At 37.6% G+C, this 26,773-nt stretch overlaps 5 protein-coding genes across 9 annotated transcripts; 3 read left to right on the top strand and 2 right to left on the bottom strand.

Annotated features, from left to right (window-relative positions):
• The first annotated feature begins 4,229 nt into the window (after positions 1-4,229).
• LOC126607113 (65-kDa microtubule-associated protein 6-like) lies at positions 4,230-9,659 on the top strand. Of its 2 annotated transcripts, none has more exons than XM_050274559.1 (12): positions 4,230-5,047; positions 6,134-6,337; positions 6,673-6,939; positions 7,075-7,290; positions 7,368-7,523; positions 7,603-7,762; positions 7,895-8,046; positions 8,224-8,311; positions 8,386-8,459; positions 8,545-8,619; positions 8,799-9,155; positions 9,281-9,659. In XM_050274559.1, exons 1-11 carry the CDS (start codon positions 4,973-4,975, stop codon positions 9,135-9,137), a joined length of 1,806 nt encoding a protein of 601 aa, XP_050130516.1. In that variant the 5' UTR covers positions 4,230-4,972; the 3' UTR covers positions 9,138-9,155; positions 9,281-9,659. The 2 variants fall into 2 exon arrangements, with proteins under 2 accessions (XP_050130516.1, XP_050130515.1); XM_050274558.1 differs by having other exon boundaries at positions 4,231-5,047; positions 9,275-9,659.
• Positions 9,660-10,405: 746 nt separating this feature from the next.
• Positions 10,406-14,503, top strand: LOC126607114 (IAA-alanine resistance protein 1). Its single transcript, XM_050274560.1, has 11 exons — positions 10,406-11,123; positions 11,486-11,569; positions 11,675-11,724; positions 11,980-12,031; positions 12,363-12,476; positions 12,772-13,046; positions 13,249-13,398; positions 13,498-13,605; positions 13,781-13,882; positions 13,968-14,012; positions 14,120-14,503. Exons 1-11 carry the CDS (start codon positions 10,793-10,795, stop codon positions 14,273-14,275), a joined length of 1,467 nt encoding a protein of 488 aa, XP_050130517.1. The 5' UTR covers positions 10,406-10,792; the 3' UTR covers positions 14,276-14,503.
• Positions 14,504-14,675: 172 nt separating this feature from the next.
• LOC126607115 (uncharacterized) lies at positions 14,676-16,212 on the bottom strand. Of its 2 annotated transcripts, none has more exons than XM_050274561.1 (3): positions 15,913-16,212; positions 15,530-15,736; positions 14,676-15,119 (listed from the first exon to the last, which is right to left on the bottom strand). In XM_050274561.1, exons 1-3 carry the CDS (start codon positions 15,952-15,954, stop codon positions 14,793-14,795), a joined length of 576 nt encoding a protein of 191 aa, XP_050130518.1. In that variant the 5' UTR covers positions 15,955-16,212; the 3' UTR covers positions 14,676-14,792. The 2 variants fall into 2 exon arrangements, with proteins under 2 accessions (XP_050130518.1, XP_050130519.1); XM_050274562.1 differs by having other exon boundaries at positions 14,676-15,086; positions 15,913-16,203.
• Positions 16,213-17,451: 1,239 nt separating this feature from the next.
• Positions 17,452-19,060, top strand: LOC126606582 (putative clathrin assembly protein At1g25240). Its single transcript, XM_050273979.1, has one exon. It carries the CDS (start codon positions 17,624-17,626, stop codon positions 18,890-18,892), a length of 1,269 nt encoding a protein of 422 aa, XP_050129936.1. The 5' UTR covers positions 17,452-17,623; the 3' UTR covers positions 18,893-19,060.
• Positions 19,061-21,505: 2,445 nt separating this feature from the next.
• LOC126608525 (protein BASIC PENTACYSTEINE2-like) lies at positions 21,506-23,568 on the bottom strand. 3 transcript variants are annotated; one of them, XM_050276465.1, is made up of 3 exons: positions 23,551-23,568; positions 23,417-23,478; positions 21,506-22,623 (listed from the first exon to the last, which is right to left on the bottom strand). In XM_050276465.1, exon 3 carries the CDS (start codon positions 22,616-22,618, stop codon positions 21,779-21,781), a length of 840 nt encoding a protein of 279 aa, XP_050132422.1. In that variant the 5' UTR covers positions 22,619-22,623; positions 23,417-23,478; positions 23,551-23,568; the 3' UTR covers positions 21,506-21,778. The 3 variants fall into 3 exon arrangements, with proteins under 3 accessions (XP_050132422.1, XP_050132423.1, XP_050132421.1); XM_050276466.1 differs by having other exon boundaries at positions 23,544-23,559; XM_050276464.1 differs by lacking the exons at positions 23,417-23,478; positions 23,551-23,568 and having other exon boundaries at positions 21,506-23,404.
• Between the last annotated feature and the right edge of the window lie 3,205 nt (positions 23,569-26,773).

The raw sequence follows: 26,773 nt of genomic DNA, 5'->3' as shown, positions 1-26,773 counted from the left end.
ACTCTTATCGTTAAAATATATGATATGCTTCATTAGTTAGGAATGCTACAATAATATACGTACGTATTTGAGCGGATGTAAGTTCATCTCCTTCGCCGTGTGACTGTGACTATGATTGATATTGAAAAACAGTACTGCTGGGTCCTGCATGGCATTAATGAAATACATATCCAGTTTTTTATTTTTCACGGCCAGCTATATAGTTTCTTTGTCTTTGGCTTGCAGTACCATGTATATGTTCAGTATTTCCTTCATTCTTTCAAGCTAAGAATGGTCGCTGGTAGGTACCAACAGCATCCATCACCATCCATTACAGGATAGCATAATACTTGGTACTATTTGTTAATCAAAAGCACCAAATTTTTGAAGCGAATGATAATGTTTTTGGACCTAACCTAATCCACCAAACCGACTAATAATTCAATAATTATTAGGGGATAATTTTATTAATTGAGATATAATATGTATTTATGCAGGCAGATCGAATGTCAATCATTTTTTGTTTGTTAGATATGAATACATGGTAATGTATTAGTTATCTGATGCCTACGTAAAAGGTTTACTCATAGCTTTCTCATGCTTTTTTTTTCTCGAGAAGAATTTTCATAGCACGAAAATACAGATGCACTATCATCGTATCCGTGTTAATATTTTAATTACATGTGTACATTTTTGTATGCATGACATGATATCCTTATCATACGATACTACAATGACAACGTACAATGTAATTAAAATGCTCTAATTTCTCATCCTCTCAGTTCCTCCTTCATTGTTGTCGGGGAAGAATCATCATCTTCTGCAAAATCATATTCTGTGGACTTTTTTTCTATACAAATGAAAAATCTTGAACCAAAGCAGACATGTGCCTCCCGAAAGTCACAAGCATTTTACTTTTAAGTATTTTCGTGTATAATTATATATATATATATATATATATATATATAATGCATTTTATGATTAACAAATTTCATGTGTATAGGAGAATATAATACGAAACTAACCTAGCTATAGATGCAAGTCTCAGCCTCACGCTCACGCTCACGCTCACGTGTTCCGCATTCTCATGCACATGCACTTTAATTATGTATTTACATATTAATTATGTTATTTTTAGGCTTAACTGTACATAGAACTGCTGCATATTTATTTATTTATTGGTAATCATAAGTTTGGGGGGGAGGGCACTCTAACCTTTTTCCCGAGCCATAACATATCGCAAGCATTTTTTAAGACTTAAAGTGAGGTCTTAGTGTTTTTTTTAGTCTACAGTTTCTCTTAAAATAATAATGTATCGATCTAATCGTCATTGGTGTCACAAAAGGCCATCTAAATTGAATTATTTTTGCCGATAAGCAGTAATTGCATCAGTTGCCTATAAAAAAAGATTGTCAACAACAAGACTTGAACTTAGATCTTAAAGTAGCGAAACAACAAACCTAAGCCTTGGTAATAAATAAATATTTGTTCATTTATTTACTTTGAAGCTTAGTCTATATCAAATGTTGCATCCATACGAACTTGATCAGTTAAAGCGTCCATCTCATAATTACTCATATCATCGCCAAGTACATAATAAAGGCAGTTGGAACTTGTTGTAAGTGTTTCTGACGTACCAACCATTGATTCTCCCATTGATGTATTGTTTTCTGCTAATTATAAGAAACCTATGGGACTCACTCTAGTTACATAGGTTAATTATGAATTTCCTCGAGGTATGACCTAAGAGCAACTCCACCCTTGGAGCCATCCCCCTGGCAATCCATTATTGAATCCACCCTATTGAACAATAACTGCCTTTAATGAATAGTAACTACCATTAATGAACAGTAATTACCTTTTGCATCTCCACCTTTGGAACCTTCCCCCTTGGCAATAGGTAATAAAATAGTAGTTTTTTTTGTTTGTTTAAATAATATAAAATAAAAAAAACAGGGAAATGGGGTTGTAGGGCCTCGAGCTGACACAAAAAAACAATAAAAAAATGCCTTGGTCCTCGGGCTGCAGGCCTGTCAACTATCCACCCCCCTTGTGCTCGGGCTCCCACTCTCACTCGGGCCCTCCATGGCTGGAGAAGAATCAACAGGCCCTCGGGCCCCTTCCTGCAGCCCGTCCCCCGTCCAAAAACGAAGGCTGGAGTTGCTCTAAGAGGCAGAGTAGTATTATCTCCTTTCCTATTACCATCATTTTCTATCATCTCCTCTCATACTCTTATTTTTTTTATTATTCTCTATATAAAAAAAATTCAAAACAAGATGTAAACGTGGTGTAATTGCAACCATTTAAATATGAGGGAATGGAAAGGGAGATAGATTAGGAGGGAAGAAAATCCTATTCCCTTAGAGGCTTAGAGTGGAATGAATTACCTACACCCCATCGTAGCATAATAGCATGATCATATTCATTTTAATGTTTTCATAGGTCATTGTATTATTAATCCGAATGCCATAGTGAAGTATTGAGGAGCACGTATAATATTTTATTCCTCGGTGAAAATTTTACTTAAAGACTTGTATAAGAAGAAAAAAAATAATTATGGGTGCCTCATCCGTACCCAAACGGAACTGGAACTACCTTACAAGAGTTTGTCTCCTGATTTAACGTACTATGTTTGTTCCTGCAATCTTTAGACATTCTTGAGGCTTAATATATATAGGGAATCTTTAAGGGAAGGGATTTCTAATTTTTTTTTATAAAAATAGAGATTAGTTGTGGGATCCACACCATATTGAACTTTAACAATCCAAATTGTCTATTTTTCAAGTTATACCTCATAGATCATCCTTACAAAGTATGGGCCAAATCGGAAATGTTTAAGATATCTAATTGAGTTCAAAGAAATTAACGAATAATTTGTTATATAAGAGCCAATGAAATTTTATGTTGATAGTTAAATAGGCAAATGATTTCAGATTGAATTGATTTTTTGTAAGGATGATCTATGAAACGAGACTTACAAAATAGACTGTTTGGATCGTTGAAGTTCAATGTTGAGTGGGTCTCAAACCTAATCCCCATTTTTTTTTTCAGAAAATGGGGATCACCTTACAAAAAGGACCTATATATATATGAGATGTGTTTTTTTTCAGAAAAACTAATGAAAATATTTTGAAAATTTTGAGTTTTAACGATAAGGAAAAAATAAAGGGTAAAGTGAATAGTATCAGGATTTACTTTTTAGTGTAAAAATATGATTTTTCATTAAAGTGAACAATACCATGAGCTTTTCGTTAAAGTTCTTTTTTTTTGGTTTGGACTTTTCGGTTTAACTTATAAAAGGGAGATTATATTCACACATCCCAAATTACTTCTCCTACACCCTTTTAATTTTTTAATATTTATTTATCAAGTGCTAGTGGTGTGTAAAAAATATTAAAAAATTAAAAAGATGTGAAATAAGTAATTTAGAATGTGTGAATATAATCTCTCCTTATAAAATTGTTGAAATGGCAGTAGATAGATACATGTAGACATGAGATGTGCTTGTCTTGTTTTCTTTTTGTGGGTGAAAGTGAAACCATCAATTTATAAGCCGAACCCTTGAAAACTACATTATGAAGGGAAAAAATAAACCCCAAAAGCAATATTCCCATCCTTTTCTATTTTGCTTGTTTCTATTGGAAGATAAGAAGTTTGGTGCTGAGCAACCCAATATAGCACACATCATTTTCATATGTATAAGAACAGTTGCACATTAATTACTTAAGTAACGTTGTTATCCAACACTTATTTTAACCTCCCGTACGCTAATTTTAATTTTCAATTTTAGTATCAAATTAATTAATAAAAATTAATGAACAAAAAATAATAAAAACATATGAGAAGTGAAAAAATATGTATAAATATGCTAAAAGCTAATTAGTTTTATAGTAAAAAGAGGACATAATTAATTGCTAAATATCACCATCAAAAACAGCTAACTACTGAGGTTGATTACTGTGGGTTTCTCTCTCTCAATTTCCCAATTTTCCATGTCTGTTTTCGAGAGTAAACTCCACGCGCAGAAGCTGATGCAGTGCTTTTTCTACTCGTGAGCTTTGGAAAGGATATCACCGGATTTTTTCCATCTAATTAATTAATCTATGTTTTTAAAATTTGATATAACGGTTATAAACATAAGATTTTTTTAAAAATTATAATAACTTTAGTTGTTGAATTAAAATTTAAATATCTGTATTAAGTGATTGAATGGATTTGATGGAAGAGAAGATTCCTTTCCGTGAGCTCTAACACACTTCCAGAGACGGAGAGAGAGACACTTGTGAGCTCACACACTCACTTCCACAGAGAGAGAGAGAGAGAGAGAGTGTTTAGGCAGATGATGATTGATATCACCTGCTACACACAAGGCGCATTTTAGCCTAACCTCAAGCGCCCCATAAAGAGAGAAAGATGGTTTTCTTTTCTGGTTATTACTAAATAGTAAGTCCATTGCCAATAATTTTCTCTTTCTTTCACTAAAGTCTCAACCTTTTACCCTAATCCTCTCTCTCTCTCTCTTCCTGTTGTTGTTTAATCCTATTTTTTTCTTTTGTTTTCCCGTTCCGTTCAAAACCCATCTCAGAGATCCTTTGCTTCTTCTTGGTCTCTCACATTTTCTTGAAAAATCTGAAAAAAGCAGAGAAAAGAAGAGCTAAAGGAGCAAGCTTTGGCAGCAAAAGTCTGAAGAGAATTGCTTCAGATCTAGGAGAACTCAGTTTGTTTGAGGCAATGGAGACATGCCCAACTGAGTCTTGGTCTCTTGGTCTCTTTTGACTTACAAAAAAAGCACTTATTAAACCCCTCTCTATTCTCTTCTCTTCCTTCTTTCTTCTCTCTTCTGTAAGTCTTCCAAATTTCAACCTTTTGGCTTCAATTTTTGTTGGGGTTCTCTGGTTTTTCTGCCTACTTCAAAACCCACCAAGAAACTTGCTTTTCACTTCACTTTCTACTGAGAGAAACAGAAAGTAAGCGAGAGAGAGATCTGTGCAAAATGCTGGCTCTTGGGAGTCCTACCATCGGTGTCCGTACCAGCGCCAGCTGCAATGTTTTACTCAAGGAACTTCAGGTAAACCCTCAACTTTTTTCTTCTTCTTCTTCTGCTACTGCTGCTTGAAAATTTGCTTTTCACCTAGGCCCTTTTAATGATTGGGGTTTTTAGCAACTTTTAAGTTTTTGTTGCTCCGTCAAAAGAAAGCAGTGATTAATTCTCTAAAATGTGTAATAATGATGAGCCTAGTGGAGCTATAAATTTGGGGTCTTTTTCGGGTTCTTTGAAGTAACAAAGAAAGTACAGGTCTTTGCACCTTTTTAAGGTAAAAGGTCCCCTGAAATGCAATCTGTTCACAATAATTTTGAAACCCAGTTACCATTTTCTCTTTACTGTGTGAATTGAGCATAGTTTCTATAAATTAGTGTTTGAATATTTACCGATTCTTTATTTTTTCCTTCAACTAGACTTCTCCAATTTCTTGAATTTCTTTGCAAAATCATATACCAAATTTGATGGGTTATCTGTTTTGTACTGATTTTCTTGTTTTTTTTTTGTCTGGTGAAGGGCGGGGGTTTTCCTGAATTATATAGTTCCAGAACAATGTGTTTATTTTGTAATCTTTATTCTATTGGGATTTTTTAGACCAGGGTTCTGTTAACTTGTTTGTAGCTTTTTTCGTAAATGGTTGCACGCATTAGGAGGGGTATGAGCGCATGAGAGTTGACTGTCTTTTGGTTCTTCCTAATTTGGATTGGTGTTAGACTCTGGTATTGTTACCAGGGATGGCAGTTAGAGGGAATGCAGTTGATAGAACTTCTGGTTATGGACTTTGTTTTCAAGTTTCCATAGTTAAATGTGTTTCTTTCTCCATCTGAATTTTGGATTTTACCTTTCTCATCTGCTTCTACTCTGCAATTTTTTATGATGAATAATTCATGGGAGGAAGATAAGTATGTGTGGTGTGTGATGTTTCGTTTTTCTGATTGAATTTGCTTTACCTCTTAGCATTTGGTTTCTTTGTGTCAATAAGATGTTCATGACCCCAGTCTGTGTTGCAAGTTTCTTATTCTTTCCCTGTTGAAAAGGAGAAAGATACTGCAAACCACCGAGTCGTGTTTCCACAATAATTGATTTTGTGTATGGCTTTTTCAACGAGTGCAGCAAATATGGAATGACATTGGTGAGAGCATAGCAGACCAAGACCGCATGTTGTTAGAGTTGGAGAGGGAATGCTTAGATGTTTACAGGAGAAAGGTTGACGAAGCTGCCAATGCCAAGGCACGCCTTCATCAGTCTGTTGCAGCCAAAGAAGCTGAGCTTGCAACTCTCATGGCTTCTCTGGGGGAACTTAATATTAATTCACCGGTAAGGAATCCATTGGAACTTTGTCATTTTGGTAATGATAATCTTTTGACCATTTCTTGGCTTCATCCTTGAATTTTTTGATCTCCTCCTATGTTTGCTCTCTTTTGCAATTGGGCCATTTAATGATTTGTAAAAACTTTCTGCTTGGTGATTCATTTGTTTCTTCCAGTTTTTCTGTTTCCACGATGAGTTTACAAAATGTTTAGAAACTTCCATTCTCTGTCTCACAATATCACATAACAAAAGTATGAACTATTTTTAACCGATTTCTGTGACCTGTTGTATGTGCCTCTGCTATTTGACTTGTTCATCTGATTCTAAAATAAAATCTTCAGATCCAGAGAGAGAAGCGAGCAAATTCTTTGAAAGAAAAACTTGCATCTGTGGCACCACTTGTAGAAGATCTAAGAGTGAAGAAAGAGGAGAGGATGAAGCAATTTTCAGATATAAAGGCACAAATTGAGAAGATCAGTGGGGAGATATCTGGATACAACCATCTCAACAATGCTCCAGTCAGTTCGTTAACCCTAGACGAACATGACTTGTCGGTTAGAAAGCTAACTGAATATCAAGCACATCTTCGCACTCTTCAAAAAGAGAAGGTAATTATATCATAATATGAATTTGAACTCCTCGTGAAATGTTTGCATCATTTGGATGCCTTGGAATGATACGGATTGCTTTATCCTGCAGTTTTGTATGTTCTGATATGTAGAATATGCTTTATTTGCTTGCAGTCTGACCGCCTCAACAAGGTTTTGGGACATGTAAACGAGGTTCATTCTCTTTGCGGTGTGCTTGGCTTGGATTTTGGCCACACTGTGGGTGAAGTGGATCCTAGCTTGCACAGGGCAAACACTGAACAGTCTACAAACATCAGCAACAGCACATTGGAAGGCCTAGAACAGACTATTCTCAAGTTGAAAACTGAAAGAAAAGCTCGAATCAATAAGGTAATCGGTGATCATACTGTACATGTATTTTGATTGTGACTTTGGAATCTGAAGTATAACCCTGTTACAAAATGCAGCTAAAAGATATTGTAGCATCACTTTTTGAACTTTGGAATTTGATGGACTCGTCAAAAGAAGAAAGAAATAACTTTTCAAGGGTTACTCGCATTTTTGGAATTTCAGAAGCAGAAATTACGGAACCAGGCCTTCTTTCAACAGAAATTATTGAACAGGTTGAATATCAATCTCCACATCTTCTAATTTTAATTTTTTGCAAGTTGAATATCAAATTCCTTGTCATCTCTTTGACAGGTATCGGCAGAAGTGGAGAGACTCGCTGAATTGAAAGCAAGCAGAATGAAAGAACTTGTTATGAAAAGGCGGGCAGAACTGGAGGAAGTATGCAGAATGGCTCATATTGAACCTGATATAAGCACAGCTGCTGAGAAATCAAATGCATTGATAGATTCGGGTATGAAACTTCACTTTGTCTCAAAGCCAGTTAATTAGATGCTTAGGTTAAATATATTTGACACAGAAAGACGTATAAATATTGTTTTTTGTTTTTTGTTTCTTATAGAAAAATATTGTTGTTTTTGTTCAGGTCTAGTAGATCCTTCTGAACTTCTGGCAAACATAGAAGCACAGATAGTCAAAGCTAAAGAAGAGGCTATGAGCCGGAAAGAAATAATGGATAGGATAGACCGGTGGTTATTTGCTTGTGAAGAGGAAAATTGGCTCGAAGACTACAATCAAGTAAGCTTTGAGAAGTTGTGGTAGCCTTTCCACATGCCATGATATGAAAGGGAATCATAATTAGGATTTAAGTTTTGATACACACACAAACAAGAATCCATCTTTTAGTTTCCGTGGTTGATTATTATGCCTTGTAGTTTTTTCGCATTTTACACAAATTTGTTAATTGAATTCCAGGATGATAACCGGTACAGTGCAGGGAGAGGTGCCCATATTAACCTCAAACGTGCAGAACGAGCTAGAGTGACTGTAAACAAAATTCCAGGTATTGTTTTCTTTAGAATTCGCCTCTTTGTCTGAGGATGCAACAGTGGTAGAGCTAACAAGGTCTCTTTCCAGCAATTGTTGACAATCTGATACACAAAACTCTGGCCTGGGAAGACGAGAGGAAGATGTTATTTCTTTATGATGGGGTGAGTTACTTTTGCAACAAAAGTTCGTGGATGTGTTTTTGGTGTAGTGTCCGCCTGTCTTAAACTTCCATAACAATATTTGCAGGCACGACTGGTGTCGATACTGGAGGATTACAAAGTGAGCAGGCGGCAAAAAGAAGAGGATAAGAAAAAATCTAGGGTAATTTAACTAAACTGTTGTGAATTGTTATCAAATGATATGACAATAAAGTAGATTGTGCAAATGAATTTAGAAATTGGTTTTGTTTAATTATGGCCTAACAATGCTTTGATATGAGTTACCGAAAAAGAAAAAAGTGGTCATATGGATGATGTCTTTAACATTCTTTCCATTTATAGAACCAAAAGAAGCTCCAAGATCTGCTCCTTACAGAGAAAGAAGCCATGTATGGGTCTAAACCTAGTCCTAGGAAAAGCACCAGCTTTAGGAAGCCAAATGGATATCGTTCAAATGGGAATGGATCCGTGCCTCCAACTCCTCGTCGGAACTCAGTTGGCAGTGGAACTCCTGAGCTCTTGACACCTCGATCTTACTCTGGGCGCCAAAATGGATATTTCAAGGAAATGAGAAGAATGTCTACAACGCCCCTGAACTTTGTGTCCATACCAAAAGAAGATACAATGTCATATTCCACGTCTGTTTGTGGTTCTGTGCTGGGCTCCCCACCTCATGATTGATCTTAAACGCTGAAAATGGTAAGTAGTGCTACCATCAACTTAATTTTCCCACTGTTTATATCATATAAGCCGTAGTCCCCAAGTTCCGATGAATCTTGTGCTCGACTTATTTGATTTAGACGTGGAATTTGGTGCAGGAACAGGCAGCAGCTGTTACAAGCTAGATGAACTTACACTCACTAAAAGCAGCAGAAACCTTGTGAATATGGAGGGAGTTGTACACTACTAGTTTTATGATTGCAATTTGTTAGGATTTTACATGGGAAGAAAGAGGTGACTCTGCCTACTGCCTAGGTAATTAGTACTCGTAGTCTTGGAATTACCCCTTGTTTAACTTAGAAGTCTTTGCTTGTCAATATAAGAGAGCAACTGAAGTGTTATAGTTGAGTGTTTCGCCATTTCGTATAATTGTGGATCGTGCTTGTGTTTCACGGTTGGTTTTCGTGTGTAAATATTGGCTCGTCACTCCGGTGGCTACCTTTCCATTTCATGTGGGTGAATCTTTAGTGTGTTTTGATTGGAGATGCCTGTTTGTAGAATCTTTAGTAGTTCATGCTGCTCTGCGGGAAGGGAAGGATGGAATTTTGTGAATTTCCTGCCAACCATCGCATAGTGAAAACGGAAACCAAATAATCGCAGTAAAGAATGGCTGGTTCGAGACTGCTTCTTTAAGAAGCACTTGGCATATAAGTGCTTTTGTTGGAGATGCTTTTATTGTAAAGCATGTAAATTTCTTGACATATGATAGTAGAAACGTTTTTAGTTGTCTCAAAACACTGTCATTACTTCTAAAAGCAGTTTCAAACATTGCGAGTTTCACACAATCCACGATGGAGAACTCATATGGCTCAAATAAAACATTACAACCACGTGCTGGTAGTTCAGGGGTAAAGAGTGGACTGCAAGACTTTCTTCAAATTTAAAATTGGAGGTCTTGGGTTCGAAGCTCGCCGTTGGTGTAGAAGCCAGACTTGTGGTCAGGAGGAGGCTGAAATGTCTTTGTGAGTCTTCTTAGCTTTCAGAAGGGTGGATAATCGTGGCTTGCCACTAGTTGTCATCTTTTTCAAAATAGGAGAAAATTCTAATTTCATATTTTAACGTTAATTCTCAAACTAATAGTACAAAATATTTTATTAAAAATATGAAGTGAAGAATCCCATAAGAGTAAATTTTGAAAAACTCGTTAGCATTGCATTTCTCAAGCTCAAATATGACATATAAAGTAGTGGACTTGTGGAGCGGACAATCCAGATAGGGAGTGTGGACTTGCGGGGAGGAGAGAGAGAGAGAGAGAGAGAGAGAGAGAGAGAGAGGAGTGAGAGCCGACCGCGCTGTCAGAGTCTCTCTTGGGGATTCCGAGAACAAAAATAAAAGAAAAAGAAAAAAAAAATCCGAAAAAGGAAAGAGAGAGAGAGACAGAGAGAGAGTCGGGGATGGATGCGGTGACATTCGGTATTATAGTCGGCATAATCATCCTCTTTTTCGTTTCAGTTGTTGTTATGACCATCGAAGGCACTTGCAAGCGCCGTCCTTCTTCTTAAACCCTCCCTCCCGACGGACGGGCTTCAACTACTCCACCAACCACCGACCTTAAATTCGATATTTACAATAAAACCCCCATCTTAACCGACAAGACAATTGGGGTTTATCAGAAAATGGCGCTTTGTGAGAAAGGTTTGGTCTTGGTTGCTCTTGCTTTGGTTGTTGGGCTCTGTTCGGATCTGAGTTTTGTTTCTGGGTTCCCTGCATCTGCCGCTCACGAGCCTCACACTCACCACCAGGGTTGCAGCCATGCGCACCACCACCACCAGGACCACGGCCACAGTCACGGCAGCGGCCACGGCCACGACGAGGAGGAGGATAGATTACTGCCGAGATCGAAGCTTCCCGAGGAATTGGCGGAGGAGGAGGACATGAAGTTGTACGGATTTGAATTTCACCATCACGGTCACGAGCATTTTGGTGCTCTGCAGCTCTCAGTTGCTGGTATTTCTCTTACATTTTTTGGGTTTTATTCAGAATTGTGCATTATTTGTTGCTAAGTATGTGGATTGAACAATTGGAAATTTTGAAGAAGCCAGTGGTGGTGGTGAGTGCAAAAGCTGGGAAATTTTTGCTTTGGTATTGATACAGATTGTGAAAGCACAATGCTTGTTTGGTTTGAAATCTTCTTTGCAGTCGAAAGTGCGAATTGTGTTGCTGAATAACTGTTATACAAGTCTCACTCTTTTTAACCCTTGTTTTATTTTGTTCCGATACTTTCTATTACTTATGCATTGTTGTGTCACACGAAATGAACTGATCTAAGATGCGTGAGCTGTAACTGTATTCTTATTCATCGTTTATAGGTCTCTGGATTCATTCCTTGGGGTGCTCGCTTTTGGTGAGCATGGCCTCCCTTATCTGCCTGATTATCTTGCCAGTGATGTTCGGTAAGTGACTCAATTGTAAGTTAATCTTTTTATTGACATTGGCGATGACTTCTGCTTCAAGAAGCCCGTACCAATGACCAGGACTGAATTTATTGCTTATTGCAGTACAGGGGAAACCATCCAAGGCAGTTGTTGATTCGTTGGCTATATTTGGGGTCAGATTCTTCTGACCTGTTTATCTAGTTTTTAAATCTAATCAAATTGTATATGGTTTGCATCTCTTTTGGACCAATTTGACATGTATACTCTTAAGTATGCCTCAATAATTTTACAGAACTTTCTCTTGAATTGAAATTAAATAGTATCTCGAAGTCAATGCCTAGCCTGGTTTAAGTATCCTACAATATAGATTGTTGGAGCATGTGGATGGGAACAGGAACTTGATAATCTAATTTGTACTTCATTTGCAGGCTGGAGCAATGTTGGGGGATGCTTTTCTTCATCAATTACCGCATGCCTTTGGTAAGACAATAATCGGAGACTAGTTTATGATGCCTGCACTGATTTGTCAGCTTTTAGTTCATCTTTACACACTGTACAAATCTATTCCCATATAATCTTTTTTCACCTAGTCTAATCTGATGTTTTAAGGATTTGGTTATGTCTTAAGTTCTTGTATCTTAATTTACGAAGAGCATATAACAATCCAATGCTTTAAATTATTATGATGTGTGTAAGTGAACTCTTCAATTTCCTTAATCGAAAATGTATAATTTCTTAATAAATGATTATGTGTAAGATGCTTGTCTTTTATATTTATTAGCAGTTGAACCGGAATCTTATATAATTGCAGGAGGAGGGCACTCCGACTCGAATGACCACCATGAAGGCCATTCCCATTCTCATTCGCATGAGCATTCACATTCGCATTCTTTGGAAGATCTTTCAGTAGGATTATCCGTCCTGGGTTAGTACTTAGTTCTAATCTATGTTCTGCATGCTGTCTTAACCATGCTTTGTGCCTGCATGATTCGTGTTTGTGTGGGTGTTTGAGGGCAGGTACATGTGATGTATGTTTCTGTGTGCTTGAGTGTTTCTACTTGCACATCACTTCTTCCATATGACTCTGTAGGCTGTAACCCCTTCCTTCGTTTTCTGGTGTTCTTGGTTTCTTTGAGCTTGTTATTTAACCTGATCATTGTTAATGTCCTTGCTGATTGGGTTTTAGTTGAATTTTAATAGTACTATATTGGCTGTTACAGCGGGAATTGTATTATTTCTTCTGGTAGAAAAGACAGTGAGGTATGTTGAGGAAAACTCTGGAGGAACTAATGCATGGAGTCACGGTCATCATCACCATCATCATAAGAACAGCAAGAAACTGAAGGATGATAATGATTCTCACGATGACTTGCATTCAGAATCTTCCAATGGAAAAGATGGAAGGAAGCTGAAGACATCTGATGGAGAAGTGGCATCTGATAGTTCAAATGATCCTTTGATCGAAAATACTCAACAGGACTCTCATATTCGTAAGGTAAGCAGTTAATTGGCTTATTGGTTTTTCAGAGTGTGTGTTCATCTTCATTTAATGTTGGCCATAGACTTGACATCTGCTGGCTTATATGCATCTTGAATGAATCTTACTTATATCTGATTTCTGCACCCAAGCTAATTTTGTTGATCACGTTTTAAATACTAGACTGCAATTTAAGCATTGCCATATTTACATCAAGCAGAGAAACACTAGGACTGGTGGGAGTGATGATAAACAAGATGTAGATGCTGCAAATGATTCCACTTCTGAGGCCAAGTCCGCAAAAGGGGAAACTACTCAATCACCCTCAAATCTTGTGTTTGGCTATCTCAATCTCTTCTCGGATGGTGTTGTATGTGACTTCTTGTTTGCAATCAAGCTTGTATTTCTTTAAACAAAATGCGGTTCATGATAGAGATTATTTACTGAAAGATTTGTATTGCCACTGCAGCACAATTTTACAGATGGGATGGCTTTAGGGAGTGCGTTCCTGCTTCATGGATCTGTTGGTGGGTGGTCTAGAACTCTATTCTTGCTTGCGCATGAAATTCCCCAAGAGGTTTGAGTTCTCTCTGTTGTTCGTTAATATGTAATGGTCTGCATTTTAACCATCAACATCTTCCTATGTCAAAGAGGCAGTCTTGATAGCTAGCTGGCTAAACAGTCTCATTTAATCCGTCTTCTTCTTGTTTTAGTTCTTGGGAGGTTTATAGCTTGGTTTACCCTTGTTTCAGGTCGGTGATTTTGGTATTCTCGTAAGGTCTGGTTTCAGCGTATCTAAAGCTCTGCTCTTCAACTTTCTCTCAGCACTTGTGGCACTACTTGGAACCGCAATGGTAAAGTATTGTCTTTGTTGTAGGGTTATTCCATTTTAGTATCTTTGATAATTGAAACGAGAGTAATCCGTTGCTATTGATGCAGGCTCTGATTTTGGGACAGAATGCAGGACGGTCATCTTTGATTGAGGTGACAAGAGTCTAGCCCGAGAATGTTTTGCATTAAACATTCGGTTCATATTCGGCTTGCATGATCGGAATTAAACATCTTTTTTACTTTGTTGAATCTCTTTTCAGGGCTTTACAGCTGGTGGATTTATATACATTGCTGTTGCTGGAGTGCTTGCTGAAATGAACAGCAATGGCAGCTCATCGTTGAAAAGCACGGCTTTACAATTAACTGCATTGATACTTGGCATGGGAGTTGCACTATGTATATCACTTTTTGAATGAAAGTTCGTTCAGAAACCGGAGCGCGACTATCCAAATGCACTTCACAGGTATCAGGGTTTTACAGCTGCTAATTGTGAAATGAATGTGGAAAAGGGACGGGAAGATATAGAAAAGATGAATGTGACTGGAGAACTCTCGAGGGTGATAATTCTTGACATTTTTCCTCCCCTGTTTCTTCATATCTTTTTCTTTTCAGATACTACTATATCAAGGACCTGATTTTTATAACGATAGTGATCATATTCTATGCCTTTTCCTTTGAAACAGGAAACTGATTTCCGCAATCTCTTTCCTCTGCATGCACACCTTCTGTTTTGTTCGGTCTTCGGATTGAATGAACAAAAAAAAAAAAAAAAAAAATCAAGGGACAAAAATAAAGTCTCCGAGAGAGGTGAGCAAGTGTGCGGAAATCAGTTTCTATTAAAATAAGTGAGAAACACTAGAAGCAACAATATTTGTGATCAAGACGACCATCTTCTCATGACTGAATGATAACAAAAACTGGGTTTGATTTTATTCAAGAGTCGAACTTGTCGAACTGCTGGAGCATTTGAAAGACAGTAATGCTCTGCGTTGGGAGAGAAGGAAGAGGTGGCATTCTCCGTAGAGGTGATATCATACGGTCGCCGCGGGTGAGAGTGTGGTGGTGCCTCTTACGCACCGGTCGAGCAGGAGGCGGCGTTGCCACTGCCACCACCGTCTGATCGATTAACCCTTGATTGCTATAAGCTGCTGCAGCCGCAGATGATGCTTCTGTTCTTTTACGCATGCTATTGCTCTCTGAGAACCTTTTCTCCTTCCTTCCTCCTTCCTGTAAATGCATTTTACATGAGACAAAATCAATCTGCATATATAACACTGCCAGAGGTTAAATACATGCCTCAACTTTTTGCTTTTTATTGTATAGAAATTCCATTCAGTTCATGTATTCGAGCAACAAAACAACATCAAGATCTACACAAAACAAAAACATAATAAGAAAAAGGAATTAATCAGCTGAGAAAACGTCTTTTTTCTTTTTTGCGAGACTATATTCTAACGGGGGACGATTTTAGCGTGTCACACAATGACAAATTGTACCATGTTTTGAACGCGTCATTCACCTGAGTTTTGAACCTGTCGTTCAAGTGGGTTGAAAGTGAAATTTCTCAGTATATTGTATTATTCAAGACGAGAAAGCATTCATAATATTTTACATATAAGATGAAAATTTTCATGGATGCTGAAATGAAATCGATCGAATTACTTTCTCACATTAATGACGGAAGAGTCGGGCATTGGGCATTTGACAGGGCGATCTTCATCCGGTGGCTCGAGAGGATGCTCTACCGGCCAAAACTCGAAGTCGACTTCAACCTGCATATGATGACGATGATGATTGCGAACATCCATGCACCCGCTGCCGCTGTGCTGGTTCTCCCTCGTTTCGTATAAAAGTGGAGCTTTGCCTTCCTCTCCGTCCTAATTAAACAACCATGTCAATGAGTACTACTCCAGGAAAGGATACAAAAAGGAAGTGATTTTCCGCACACTAAACAAGTCTGCGCAGAAGGAGAAAATGAGTGCGGACTGCGGATCAAAATCATTTCCCATGGAAAAGTGTATGTGTGTGTGAGAGAGAGAAAAAGAGGACTTACAAAATCATCCCCACATGAAAACCCCATAGAGATGTTGTTCATAGTAGTGTTGTTGCATGCCAGAAGCTGAGAAGATCTTAGAGAGAGAGAGAGAGAGAGAGAGAGAGAGAGAGGAGAAGAAATGAAGAAGAAACGAAGAGAAAGCTGAAGGTATGAAAAGTAGGAGTAGAAAGAGAGGTGGCGGTGTGGGATGATTTGCACAGTGGAATGAGGATTCCCACCATTTTCGTCGTTTTTGGATTTCCTGAACTACTTTAGTTGAGCCCTTTTTTTCTTTTCTTTATTGGGTTTGGGACCTGCCCTTAATTGCAGCACCCTTTCTCTTTCTTCTCCCTTTCACTTTGTTGCTTTTAGGGACATTTTCTACTGTAGTAGCTCTCTGCAGCTTGCTTAATTAAAACTTGAACCTTACAGTCTCCCACTTTCTACTTTTCGTGGTTTTACAGAACCTAAGCAGCTAGCCAGGAAATGCATGAGAGAGACAGATAAGGCCGTAGAATAGTTGGAGGAATGAAAAACTAAAATCAGTTAAAAAATAAATTAAAAAAACTCATACTCACACTTACATTCACATGGACCAAAAGTTTAAGATACTTTTTTTTTTGTAGGTGCTCAATTAATTTGTTGGGTTACCTGCATTTTACATCATAAGGTTTTGAGGTCATCACTATGTACGTGGGTTTTAAATTACACCAATATATATCACATTAGTATTTAACGTCTAATTAGATGGTGAAATTAACGAAGATGTTAAATTGGTACGATTAAAAAACGTGATTTAAAATGCAAAATTTTAAACCTCATATCTCTTTTCGCAAATAACTCAAATTTTGTGGTGTAAAATACAGTTAACCCTAATTTGTTCATTCAACGCAAATACATTATGCTGTCCCCTCCACAAAACACAGAGTGTATCTACAACGTGATCGTTAGAAGACTTTGTTGTCTCATGTACTATTTTCAATCATAGTTTATCACATGCATGTGCATTATTTTACAATTTGTTGACTTACATAAATATTATTGAATTTTTAAGCTCAAGCTACTCATCAAAGACATTTAAACAAACAAAACTGATCACTTTGGAGACTAACTTTCTAATACATATAGATCTCACAAGTTATGATTTCCTTAACATGTATCATAGACGTGGTCATAATTGGTACGTCTAAATATCATTATTACAAGTGAGTTTGTCTAGCATGCGGATTGGGAGATCCGTAGTTATTAAATTCTTAATTATTGAATCCTTAACTAAAGATCTAACCGTTATAAGTGGTTATTCTAAAATATTTAATTTCAGTCATTCATCATCATCATGGTTCATATCATATAAAGCCCCTCTGGCCTATTGGGGTATATATATGTAGTATACTATTTTCTCTTGAAAATAGAAGCGTGTTAATTAACGTGTGAGAAGCATAGCCTACCTTTAAAACAAGTCCAATAAAAGCAATCACAAAACAAAACTCAACAAAAATCACTTAAAAAAGATGTTCCCAATTTACTCACCTCCCAAATATAGCCATAGGCTGTCCAAATCCTCCCATCTCCAAAGGTCCAAATTGGAAAATTGAAAAAAAAAAACAAAAAAACAATGTAATTAGAGTGCTAAAACAAGGGAAAGGAGGGTTTTCATGAGAAGGTGCTGGTGACCAATTAGAATTAGAGAGAGAGAGAGAGAGAGAGAGTGAGAGAGAGGGGTGGGGAAATGAAACTGTGGAAAAAGGCTGCCGGGCTAATCAAAGACCGGAACAGCATCTGGGTGGCCGTCATCTCACGGCGAACGTCGCTCCGCAACCCTGATTTGGAGGCCATCATCATCAAAGCCACCAGCCACGACGAGACCACCGTCGATTACAAGAATTTCCACAGGGTGTACCAATGGGTCCGCACCTCTCCGCTCTACCACAAGCCCCTCCTTTACGCGCTCTCCACGCGCATGGAAAAAACTCGCTCTTGGGTCGTCGCCCTCAAAGGCCTAATGCTCATGCACGGCATTTTCTGCTGCAAAATCCCCTCCGTCCAAAAGATAGGGCGGCTGCCGTTCGACCTCTCCAACTTCTGCGACAAACATTCTAAGCCCAGCAAAACGTGGGCCTACGACGCGTTTGTTCGCGCGTATTTTATGTACTTGGATCAGAGATCCGCGTTTTTTAGCACGTTGGTGAAGAAGAACAACAGAAAATCCGATCAGGAGGAGCCGCCTCTGCTGGAGGAGCTCGGGCGGTTGCAAAAGTGGCAGTCGTTGCTCGATATGCTCCTCGAGATCAAGCCCGAAGCGATCAGTCCGCATCGCACTAATCACACATACAATAACAACAAGGTTTATCTTATTTCCGAAGCAATGATATGTTTACTGACGGAGATCTTCGACGTGTACAGCAGAGTCTCTAAAGGGATTGCCGGAGTGCTGTTGAGGATTTACGCTTCGCCAGGCAAACAGGAGGCGCAGATGGCGCTCGGGGTTGTTCAGAAGGCGGCGGTTCAAGGGGAGGAGCTCTCTTTATACCTCGAATACTGCATGGATATGGGCATCCTCAGCACGGCGGATTGTCCTAAAGTCGAACAGATTCCGGAAGAGGACATCAGAGACCTGGAACGGATAATCAACCAAGCGTCGAAAATGGAGGAAAGCTTCGTGGAATGCGATCGGATGGCAGCGGCTCAGAAAGAGGAGGACAATAAGGCGATCGTGGCCATGCAGAAACCGACGTCGAAGAAATCCAAGACGATAATTACGGAAAAATGGGAGGTGTTTGAAGAGGATTTAATCAGCTGGGTGAGCGCAGATACATCAGGTTTCTCGGATGTGAGCGGATACAGCTACAGTAATACGAGCAATAGTGCTATCGGGGTCGGGGTACAAGGACAATATAGAAACCCTTTTGCGCCGTCGTCGAAAAATATAATACCGTATCATCATCCAGTACATGCTGCACATAACCACCAAGTTCTTCCAGATTTGATTAGTTTCTGACTATAATTGTTGTTGTTTTTGTTGTGGTTAAAAATGTTGGAAAGAGTTTGATTAATTCCCTTGTCCCCGTGCGCAGCTTAATTCATCAAACATGTTCTCCCAATTTTTGTGGATCTTATATCCTTCCCCGTTGAGCCTTACTGTTATAGATTAATTTTTTGAGCTTGATTTCTTCGTGATTCTTTTTTTGTTTTGTTTTACTTGTTAATCATCATATTAATTTGATGAATTGACATTATGTATGTGCAAGTATGCCATCTGTGAATTATTATCTGGAATATGTAGGTACTGTAGTCTATATTATACAATTTCTTCTGGTGTTGTTATTATATTTAGAAATTGGTCGAAATGATGAAGATACAAATCCCAATTGTTGAATCATTGACAATATTTTGAGATTTTGTCGAATATACGATTTTTAGTCTCGTAGATATTGATCGATACTCGGACCAACCACCATAGCCACCACTCCAATGTTCAAGTTCAGAGCTTGCACTGCTCTAATGGTAGCCGTTGGATTTTGATCCAACAGTCCTTGTTGCTTGGTCAATAGGATTCGGACCCTCTGCTCAGGAAAGGATCCAAATTGTTGGGGGGGGGGGGGGGAGGAGGGGGGTTGGGGATGGCAACGGACCGGTTTGAAGACAGAAATACTATATTCATCCCATAACTACGAAAATTAATCATATTTATAACCGCAAATTAACTATCTAGTACTATCCATAACCATACTTACCGGATGACGCATGATAATTTAGTATTAATTTCGTCATTAAATATTTGATGTATAAAATGATTTAATTAATGGATCTTGTGGAGAATAAAAATTAAAGCTAAACATTGATAATATTGATTGATCTTTGATAACTCTCATAAATACCATAAATTCTCATAGTTTTGGATTCATAATAAAACTTTTGAACTTTACCACAAAATGCAACTCATACAATGCAATTTTTGTATTCTCAAGGTAATAGATTAAGTGAATAATGAATATACATATATTATATAATACTTTAATATTATACATAATTATATTATATATTATTAATTTCGGATTCGGGTACGGATATGGATCGAAGACCCACATAATCATATCCAAAACTATAACTGAATAATATTCACGGTTTTTTTCTGACCCAAAATATACCCAAATCTAATATATTCGGACGGTTATCCACGATTATCGAGTTTAAAGGTTAAAATTATCACCCCTAAGAAGAAAAGGAAGAGAGAGGTGAAGAACCGAAGAAGGCACGGGGAGGAGATGGAATTTGCATTTTTTTTTCTTTTTCATTTCTTTAAATTTTCTATGTTTTGACCAAAATACTTTCCTTTCTACCACATTGACGCCACATAAGCAATCTTCACGCCGCTCAGCAAATTTACAGACCAGACAGAAAAGACAATGTGGAGCAAAAATCGAGTGTTAGGAAGTTAAATGGCGGAATTTGAGTTTCAAGAAAAGTTTCGAGCCGCTGACTCTGCTTTTGTCTCAGTTCATGGCCAGTAATCTTTCCTGTCTAAACACATCTACACCGTCACTGTGACGTTAATTGCCACCATATTTCATAATCTTTGCACCTTAATAATCCCTTCACTTTCGTTATTGACCGCCATATTTGTATACGCTGAACCTCCAAAGTCCAGCTTCAAGTACAATGCAGAGACTCTTCATACATGTCCTGATCTCACATAAACTCATCTCATTGACATCACTTTAAAAAGATTTGGGAGGTGTAGGCATCATTGTGAGAGACGACGCGGGGATCTTTGTGGCGCCCGCCCGTCGGAACTTTCATAATGTCTCATCCCCTCTCCACGCAGAAGCCTTGGCATCCAGGGGGTGTGTGGTTTGGGCGGCGACAAGGGGTTTTAAAAAATCTAGTAATCGAAGGTGATTCTCTTCAGATTCTGGGAGCGCTAGCAGATCCTTCCCCTAACTGTTCATCCATCGCCCAGTTAGTGGAGGACACAAAGGCTTTTCTTCCATCTATCACTGAAGATTTGTGTTCCATGTTCATCGCCAAGCAAACACAGTTGCCCATCAACTAACTCGGCTCCCACTGCGAATGGCTACCGAGTCCACCTAACTTCATTTTGGATCTTCCAGTTGAGGATTGCTTGTAAATGGTCTCTCCATCTACTTGTAATCTTTTGATGTACTACCTCAACTAGGTTCCGCAAGACAACAGTACTATCGATGAACCTCCGATCCAACTCTCAGTTTCCTCCTTAAGGCAATCGTCAATGTTAGAAACGAAAGTAAAAGACATGGAAGACACACAGCAACGTCCACGTATTAGACTCTAAATCCCTTTCCTAAACCTGTCACTTCTCTAGTTCCTATTTTTCTCATACAAAACTTTCCTCTCTGACGGAAAACATACACGATGTATGAGTACAACGCTTGAAACACACAAATATTGACACTTATCAAACTAGGCAAAACCAAGAGTATAAAAATTGAAAAGCGATCGTGATACGGAACAAAGTAGATATAAGCCAGAGATGCAATTCACATTGAAAACTACACTGTTGACAACAACAGATTAATAAGAAAAAAAAAGAGCATTCAGTGCCAAATATTGCGAACATTAGATTAAACGGAGATTGAATCCTAACCAAAAACAATTCAATAAATAACAACTCATCCATATAATCCTGGTGGCCAGAAGAAAAGTCAGCCATTAACAGAAGCCGAAAGGAAAAAAATTAACAAAAAGAACAATTCCAAATTTTAAGAACAAGTATCATCCATCCTGACTGAAAATTAAATGACTACAAAGTATCTGAAAGATCTCTGCAAAAGGCCACATAAATATATACAGGTGAAATAGACCAAATGCAATGTAAGTCCCACTAATGGTTACCAACGTAGTAACTCTACCTGAGAGTGACGAACTTGTTGGTACCATGTTTTGCCCAGTGAGACCTTAGATCAATTGGGTTAGCAAAATTATAACCTTCAGCTGCAAGCTTCTCCAGCACCTTCTTGAAAGCACCCTGACTCATTTTTCTTCCAGCTATTCTTGCCCCGCGTCGCTTCGTACTCATTGGCAGAGGATACATAGATACATTTGTGGTGCAACAAGCAGATTGCCAACCACCACACCCCCACCTATAACACTGTTGTGCAGCTCCAGTGCATGAGCAGACGGGAATTGGAATACCAGAGATATCCATGTTAATCCCATTTATCACAACGTCCAAACTCTTCTTTGCTGGCTTCACACGAGGAACTGAAGGATTGGCATTATCCTTTGGCTTCCTGGGCTTTTTCGCTTTTGGGGCTTTTGGTGCACCCCCACCCTGTCTTTTCTTTGAGGTGCCACCTTCCTTAGGGACAACTGGCTCTTCCATCCTACCCACCCGCTCATCCCTTGACGCTTCCGGTGGCTGTAAGATCTGCAAGGAATGAGCTCCTGAAGTTTCCGGAAGAACAGCAGCATAGTTAGGATTGGCAGGCATCATATTGAGAAATTTATCTCGCTGGTTTACCCAACTCTCCCTCATATAGTTCATAGGAAGCTGAGCGTCTGATACAACACAATCCCGAGGGTGATAAGCTCCGTTGGCGCTAACCATGACTGCAGGATCGCGCCCAGGGGCAAAAGGTTTAATGTCGCGCTCTGCCATGCTTGACATGAGCTGCAGGCTAAGATGACCTTTAAAAGATGGCTCATAGTAACCCCAATTGCGCATGTTCAATGCATCATCATCCATGAGAGCTACGGATTCAACAAGACAAACAAACATCGTTTAGTCTCGCATAGGCCCTCTAATGAAAGTCTTTGAACAACATTAAAACTTACCACCTTATAGCCCTCCGAGGCCATAGAAATCGAAAACAACAGGATAGCAATAATACAAAAACACATACAAACAGAGAAACAAAGCATATAGCTCAATCCAATCACAAATGAGGACCAACGAGGCAAAATTATAAACAATATCATCTGCCAAATATTGGATCTTCCCATTAAATTAAAGATTTAGCAATTTTTTGACAGCTGAGAACAAGAAGGAAATTACAAAGTTACAAATCTTATTGATCTTTCCTAATCCCCCTTTCAGATCTAAAAGAACAAAAATTTAAACTGCAAACATGCAATTGGTAATAAGTATGCACATATTTTCATCCAATGGCTTAGTTCTAAAAAAGTGAAATCCCTCCAATCCGAATCAATAAACATGCGAATCCCAGGATAAAAAATTTTGTGCATTTCATACACTTTCTCAGCAACCAAACAGAACCCAAGTAAACAGACCATCACCCAGATCTGAATTTCAATCCAAAAGCAAATACAACAAATTAGGGTTTCCTAATCTGAGAAATTGGGATCTGAGATCTGGGCATAATAAGGAGAAAAAATAACAAATTCATAATAAAGTTTGAAGCTTTCAAATAAATAAATATGCATAAGAATGTAAATGGCAGGTTAATAGTATAAGGACCCATATATTCAAATTTTAGAAAGGGAGAGAGACAGTGAGAGAGCAGCAAGGAGAGAGAAAACTTACTTGGGTGGGTGTAAACGGCTCTTTAGGGTTTTGCCCTTCTGGAGAGAGAGAGAGAGAGAGAGGAGAGAGGAGAGAGAAACCTGAGAGAGAAGGAGAGAGAGAAACTTCTGAGATAGAGATAGGAAAGAGGAGAGAGGAGAGAGGAGAGAGAAAGCCCTAAAAATGAGAAAGAGAGAGACAGAAAGAAAGATAACCTAAAAATGGGGTATCCATCAAACTTGTAAGTTATAGCTGTCACTTTAAAATAAGATAAAATCTAAAGGCCCCCCCATGGATAAGTTAGTTAATTAATTAATTAATTAAATTTGATATATCTTATGCTTTTTCTTCTTTTTTGTTTGGGTTAAAAATATGATGCAATTATGTTGAATTGAACAGTCGAAGTTGAATCGGAAAGAAAAAAAACAGTGGAAATGCTTTGTGACAATAAAACTCCTAATTCTACCAATAATAATAATAATAATAAAAATAAAAATAAAACTCCCAAATTTTTTTGAGAAAACGAGAAAAATTTTGTTGATAAAATAATAAGTTAGACCTAATTGAGGAATATAAACCTTATCCCTTATAACACAAATGCAACAAAAAAGAATACATGAAAAAAGGGGACATACATTTTACCCTTCTAGAAACAAAAACAAGAATGATACAAAGAAAAAGGTACTTGAAACCTAACCCCTCTAAAATCAAATCTAAAGGTCTAAACCTGCAAAACAAGTCGAATAACACCATAAAGTTAGGAAAACAACAAGAAAGTGAGACAAACCTGAATGCTGAGATGCACATTAACTTGAGAAGCGGCAGCCAGACAAGCCAACGTAGTCTAAAAACAAAGCAGCAATCATGTCATGTTAAAGATGGAGAAGACAAACCCATGTTAGCAAAATTGTTTGCAACAAGATTTCCTTCTCGATATATGTGAGATGCATAGAAAATCATTTTTCCAAATGCAATCTAAATAAATAGACCATTGCGTACGAAGAGGTCAAGGAGGATCAAAATCAAACGATTGAAGAGCAGAAATAACACTAGAATTGTTACTTTCTAACAAAAGACAATGTTAATCTCGTTGATATGCAAAATCTACACCAATAATGATTGCTAAGAATTATACAAAAAAAAAAAGAAAAAAAGAAAAGTTGTGATGACCAATCCATTGATCATGACAATTCCTGAAAACTCCTCCACAAGCAGCAGGATCATGATTTCCTTTAGACAAACTATATGTATTAAGCTTAATCTAAGGAAACCAAAGAGGAGACCAAAGTACATGAAGAAAGGCGCCTTGCGAGGTATAAGTCGGTTCCGCAAAGAATAAATATTCCAAGTGTCAAAACCCTGAGAGTAACAACGTGTACTTGTAATTAAGCGAAGACATTGAAGTGATTGGGTATATGAGAACGTTGAATTCTGTTCTAGGCCTACAGGGCACACCCTACAAACTACGAGTAGATGACAAAATATTTTTGAATCTAACAAAATAATAATTGAGGCTTTTAAAATTATATATTTAAAAAATTCAAACTTTATTTTGGTACATCCATGGCTTTGGAATGTTGACATGCATATGGAAAAAGTTTGATGGAAACTCAAATCAAGAAAAAGTAGGGTGTGGAAACTAATTACCTACTCTAATGATAGATTTATTTAGAATCGGAGGAGTCGTGAGTTAGAAAAAAACACTTGGTTTGTTTAATATTTGCTTACCAAGGATGAGATCATCAAAAAATGGTATGAGATTATTGATTAATGTGTGATCCAATTTTTTTAATTTTATTTCGATGTATTAGTAAAGACAAAAAAAAAACCAGACTGTTAATAATTTACATCATACTCATCATTAGAATGTAAACGTACTCGAATGTGTTAATTAAGTGTTAGGCCCGTCAACGTCTGTGAGTTCCATCTTTATTAGAGAAATGATACAAATAGATGATTAGAGCAAGATTTTTGGTTAACTAATCGAGTCATTTCTTTTTGTATGTTGTATGCAAAGATTGAATTAGATTTTGAACCAAATATATATGTTCTATTTTATAAATAGCAACATTGTTCTAAACAATTTAATTAAACTTAGATCTGCACTACCCCAATTTGTTTAGAACTTATCAAATTGTTTTAAATTTATAGACATATTTTTCTCCTAAATAGTATAAAATTATAAATAACAAGATGATGCAAATGGCCCTTTACCACATTGGTGAAAAAGAGTTGAACTCTTGCATGATGGTGTGAGTTCGAACTGGCTAATCTAACATCTAATTTAACAAAATCTATTGTTTGACAAACAAAATAAAAATTAGTAAGATGATGAAAATTCCTATTAAAAAGAAGGATAAAAATTAGGCCTAAAAACTTAAGCTAAAATGAAAGCCCAAAACCACACAAGACCAAACTCCAAATATGATTGGGCCTGAACAACCCTGAAAACTATGATTACGAGAAGCTGAACTCAAAGCACATTGATAACATCTTTGTTAATGGAGGACTAACTGGCGGAATTGGATCCCCTCCTGAGCAAGAGATTAGGATCTTCCTGACTCAATAACACAGGTCGTTGAATTTTGATTAAACAGTTACAAATAGGGGACCCCTCTAAAAAATAGTGGGTCAAGAGGATCCTGATTTCCCTCTCAGGAGAGGATCCAATTCCCTAACTAGCATGCCTTGTTCTTGTTCCAAAACAAAAAAAATGTTGCCTAGCTATTCAAACTATGGAAATCAATCAAAGTTCTCTCATGCATGTTTTCAAGTAACGGAAAAGAAACGGGCATCTCTTTTGCGATAAATTACAGGTGCTGAAAACAATAAATCATGTGATGTATCATTGTACATGTTATAATAATTGTAGGCGATATAATTTAACTGAAATAATAACATCACGTGATTGAAGTTGAAGTACACCCAAAAAAGCCTATAAATTAGTTAATAAATTTATAATTGCCCCAAGAAGGGTAGTTGGGCAAGAAATTTTGCGTTTATGTTTTGTCCATATCCCTACTTCTAAGAAATATATATTTACTTATAATATATATATCATTACATGCATAAATCCCAGGTGAGTAGAAAATGGCGGAACATAAAGTCATACACCAATGGTGAAACACTTTGCATTGTCAAAAGCATGCTTCCTATAATTTACTCCTAACCTCCTTTTCTTCCATATGTTGCCGCGACAGAAATGGCAACCCTAATTTTGAAAATATATCATGCAGATAAGCTGATGAAAGGGCTCTTTTGGGTTGCTCCATTCCCCAATTTTATTTCCAGGCACAAATCTTGTGCATGATCTAGCTGCAGTATATCTAAACTAGTTTAATTACTTCCTTAAACGATCAGTGACCTCCTAATAATATG

Source organism: Malus sylvestris, chromosome 16, assembly GCF_916048215.2.
Source record: "Malus sylvestris chromosome 16, drMalSylv7.2, whole genome shotgun sequence".
Classification (NCBI taxonomy): Eukaryota; Viridiplantae; Streptophyta; class Magnoliopsida; order Rosales; family Rosaceae; genus Malus; species Malus sylvestris.
Note: the sequence above shows the minus strand (reverse complement) of the source record. Positions and strands in the feature narration are given on the sequence as shown.

What these genes read in the sequence shown, in the direction of transcription:
- LOC126607113 (XM_050274559.1), top strand. Translation starts at nt 4,973, where the DNA reads ATGCTGGCTCTTGGGAGTCCTACCATCGGTGTCCGTACCAGCGCCAGC. An exon ending in AACTTAATATTAATTCACCG is followed by an intron (nt 6,338 to 6,672) that starts GTAAGGAATCCA and finishes TAAAATCTTCAG; the next exon opens with ATCCAGAGAGAGAAGCGAGC. An exon ending in GAAAAGCTCGAATCAATAAG is followed by an intron (nt 7,291 to 7,367) that starts GTAATCGGTGAT and finishes TACAAAATGCAG; the next exon opens with CTAAAAGATATTGTAGCATC.
- LOC126607114 (XM_050274560.1), top strand. Translation starts at nt 10,793, where the DNA reads ATGGCGCTTTGTGAGAAAGGTTTGGTCTTGGTTGCTCTTGCTTTGGTT. An exon ending in ATTCGTTGGCTATATTTGGG is followed by an intron (nt 11,725 to 11,979) that starts GTCAGATTCTTC and finishes CTTCATTTGCAG; the next exon opens with GCTGGAGCAATGTTGGGGGA. An exon ending in AGTAGGATTATCCGTCCTGG is followed by an intron (nt 12,477 to 12,771) that starts GTTAGTACTTAG and finishes TGGCTGTTACAG; the next exon opens with CGGGAATTGTATTATTTCTT.
- LOC126607115 (XM_050274561.1), bottom strand. Translation starts at nt 15,954, where the DNA reads ATGAACAACATCTCTATGGGGTTTTCATGTGGGGATGATTTT. An exon ending in TTTCATGTGGGGATGATTTT is followed by an intron (nt 15,737 to 15,912) that starts GTAAGTCCTCTT and finishes TTGTTTAATTAG; the next exon opens with GACGGAGAGGAAGGCAAAGC. An exon ending in CCGACTCTTCCGTCATTAAT is followed by an intron (nt 15,120 to 15,529) that starts GTGAGAAAGTAA and finishes TTATATATGCAG; the next exon opens with ATTGATTTTGTCTCATGTAA.
- LOC126606582 (XM_050273979.1), top strand. Translation starts at nt 17,624, where the DNA reads ATGAAACTGTGGAAAAAGGCTGCCGGGCTAATCAAAGACCGGAACAGC.
- LOC126608525 (XM_050276464.1), bottom strand. Translation starts at nt 22,651, where the DNA reads ATGTTTGTTTGTCTTGTTGAATCCGTAGCTCTCATGGATGATGATGCA.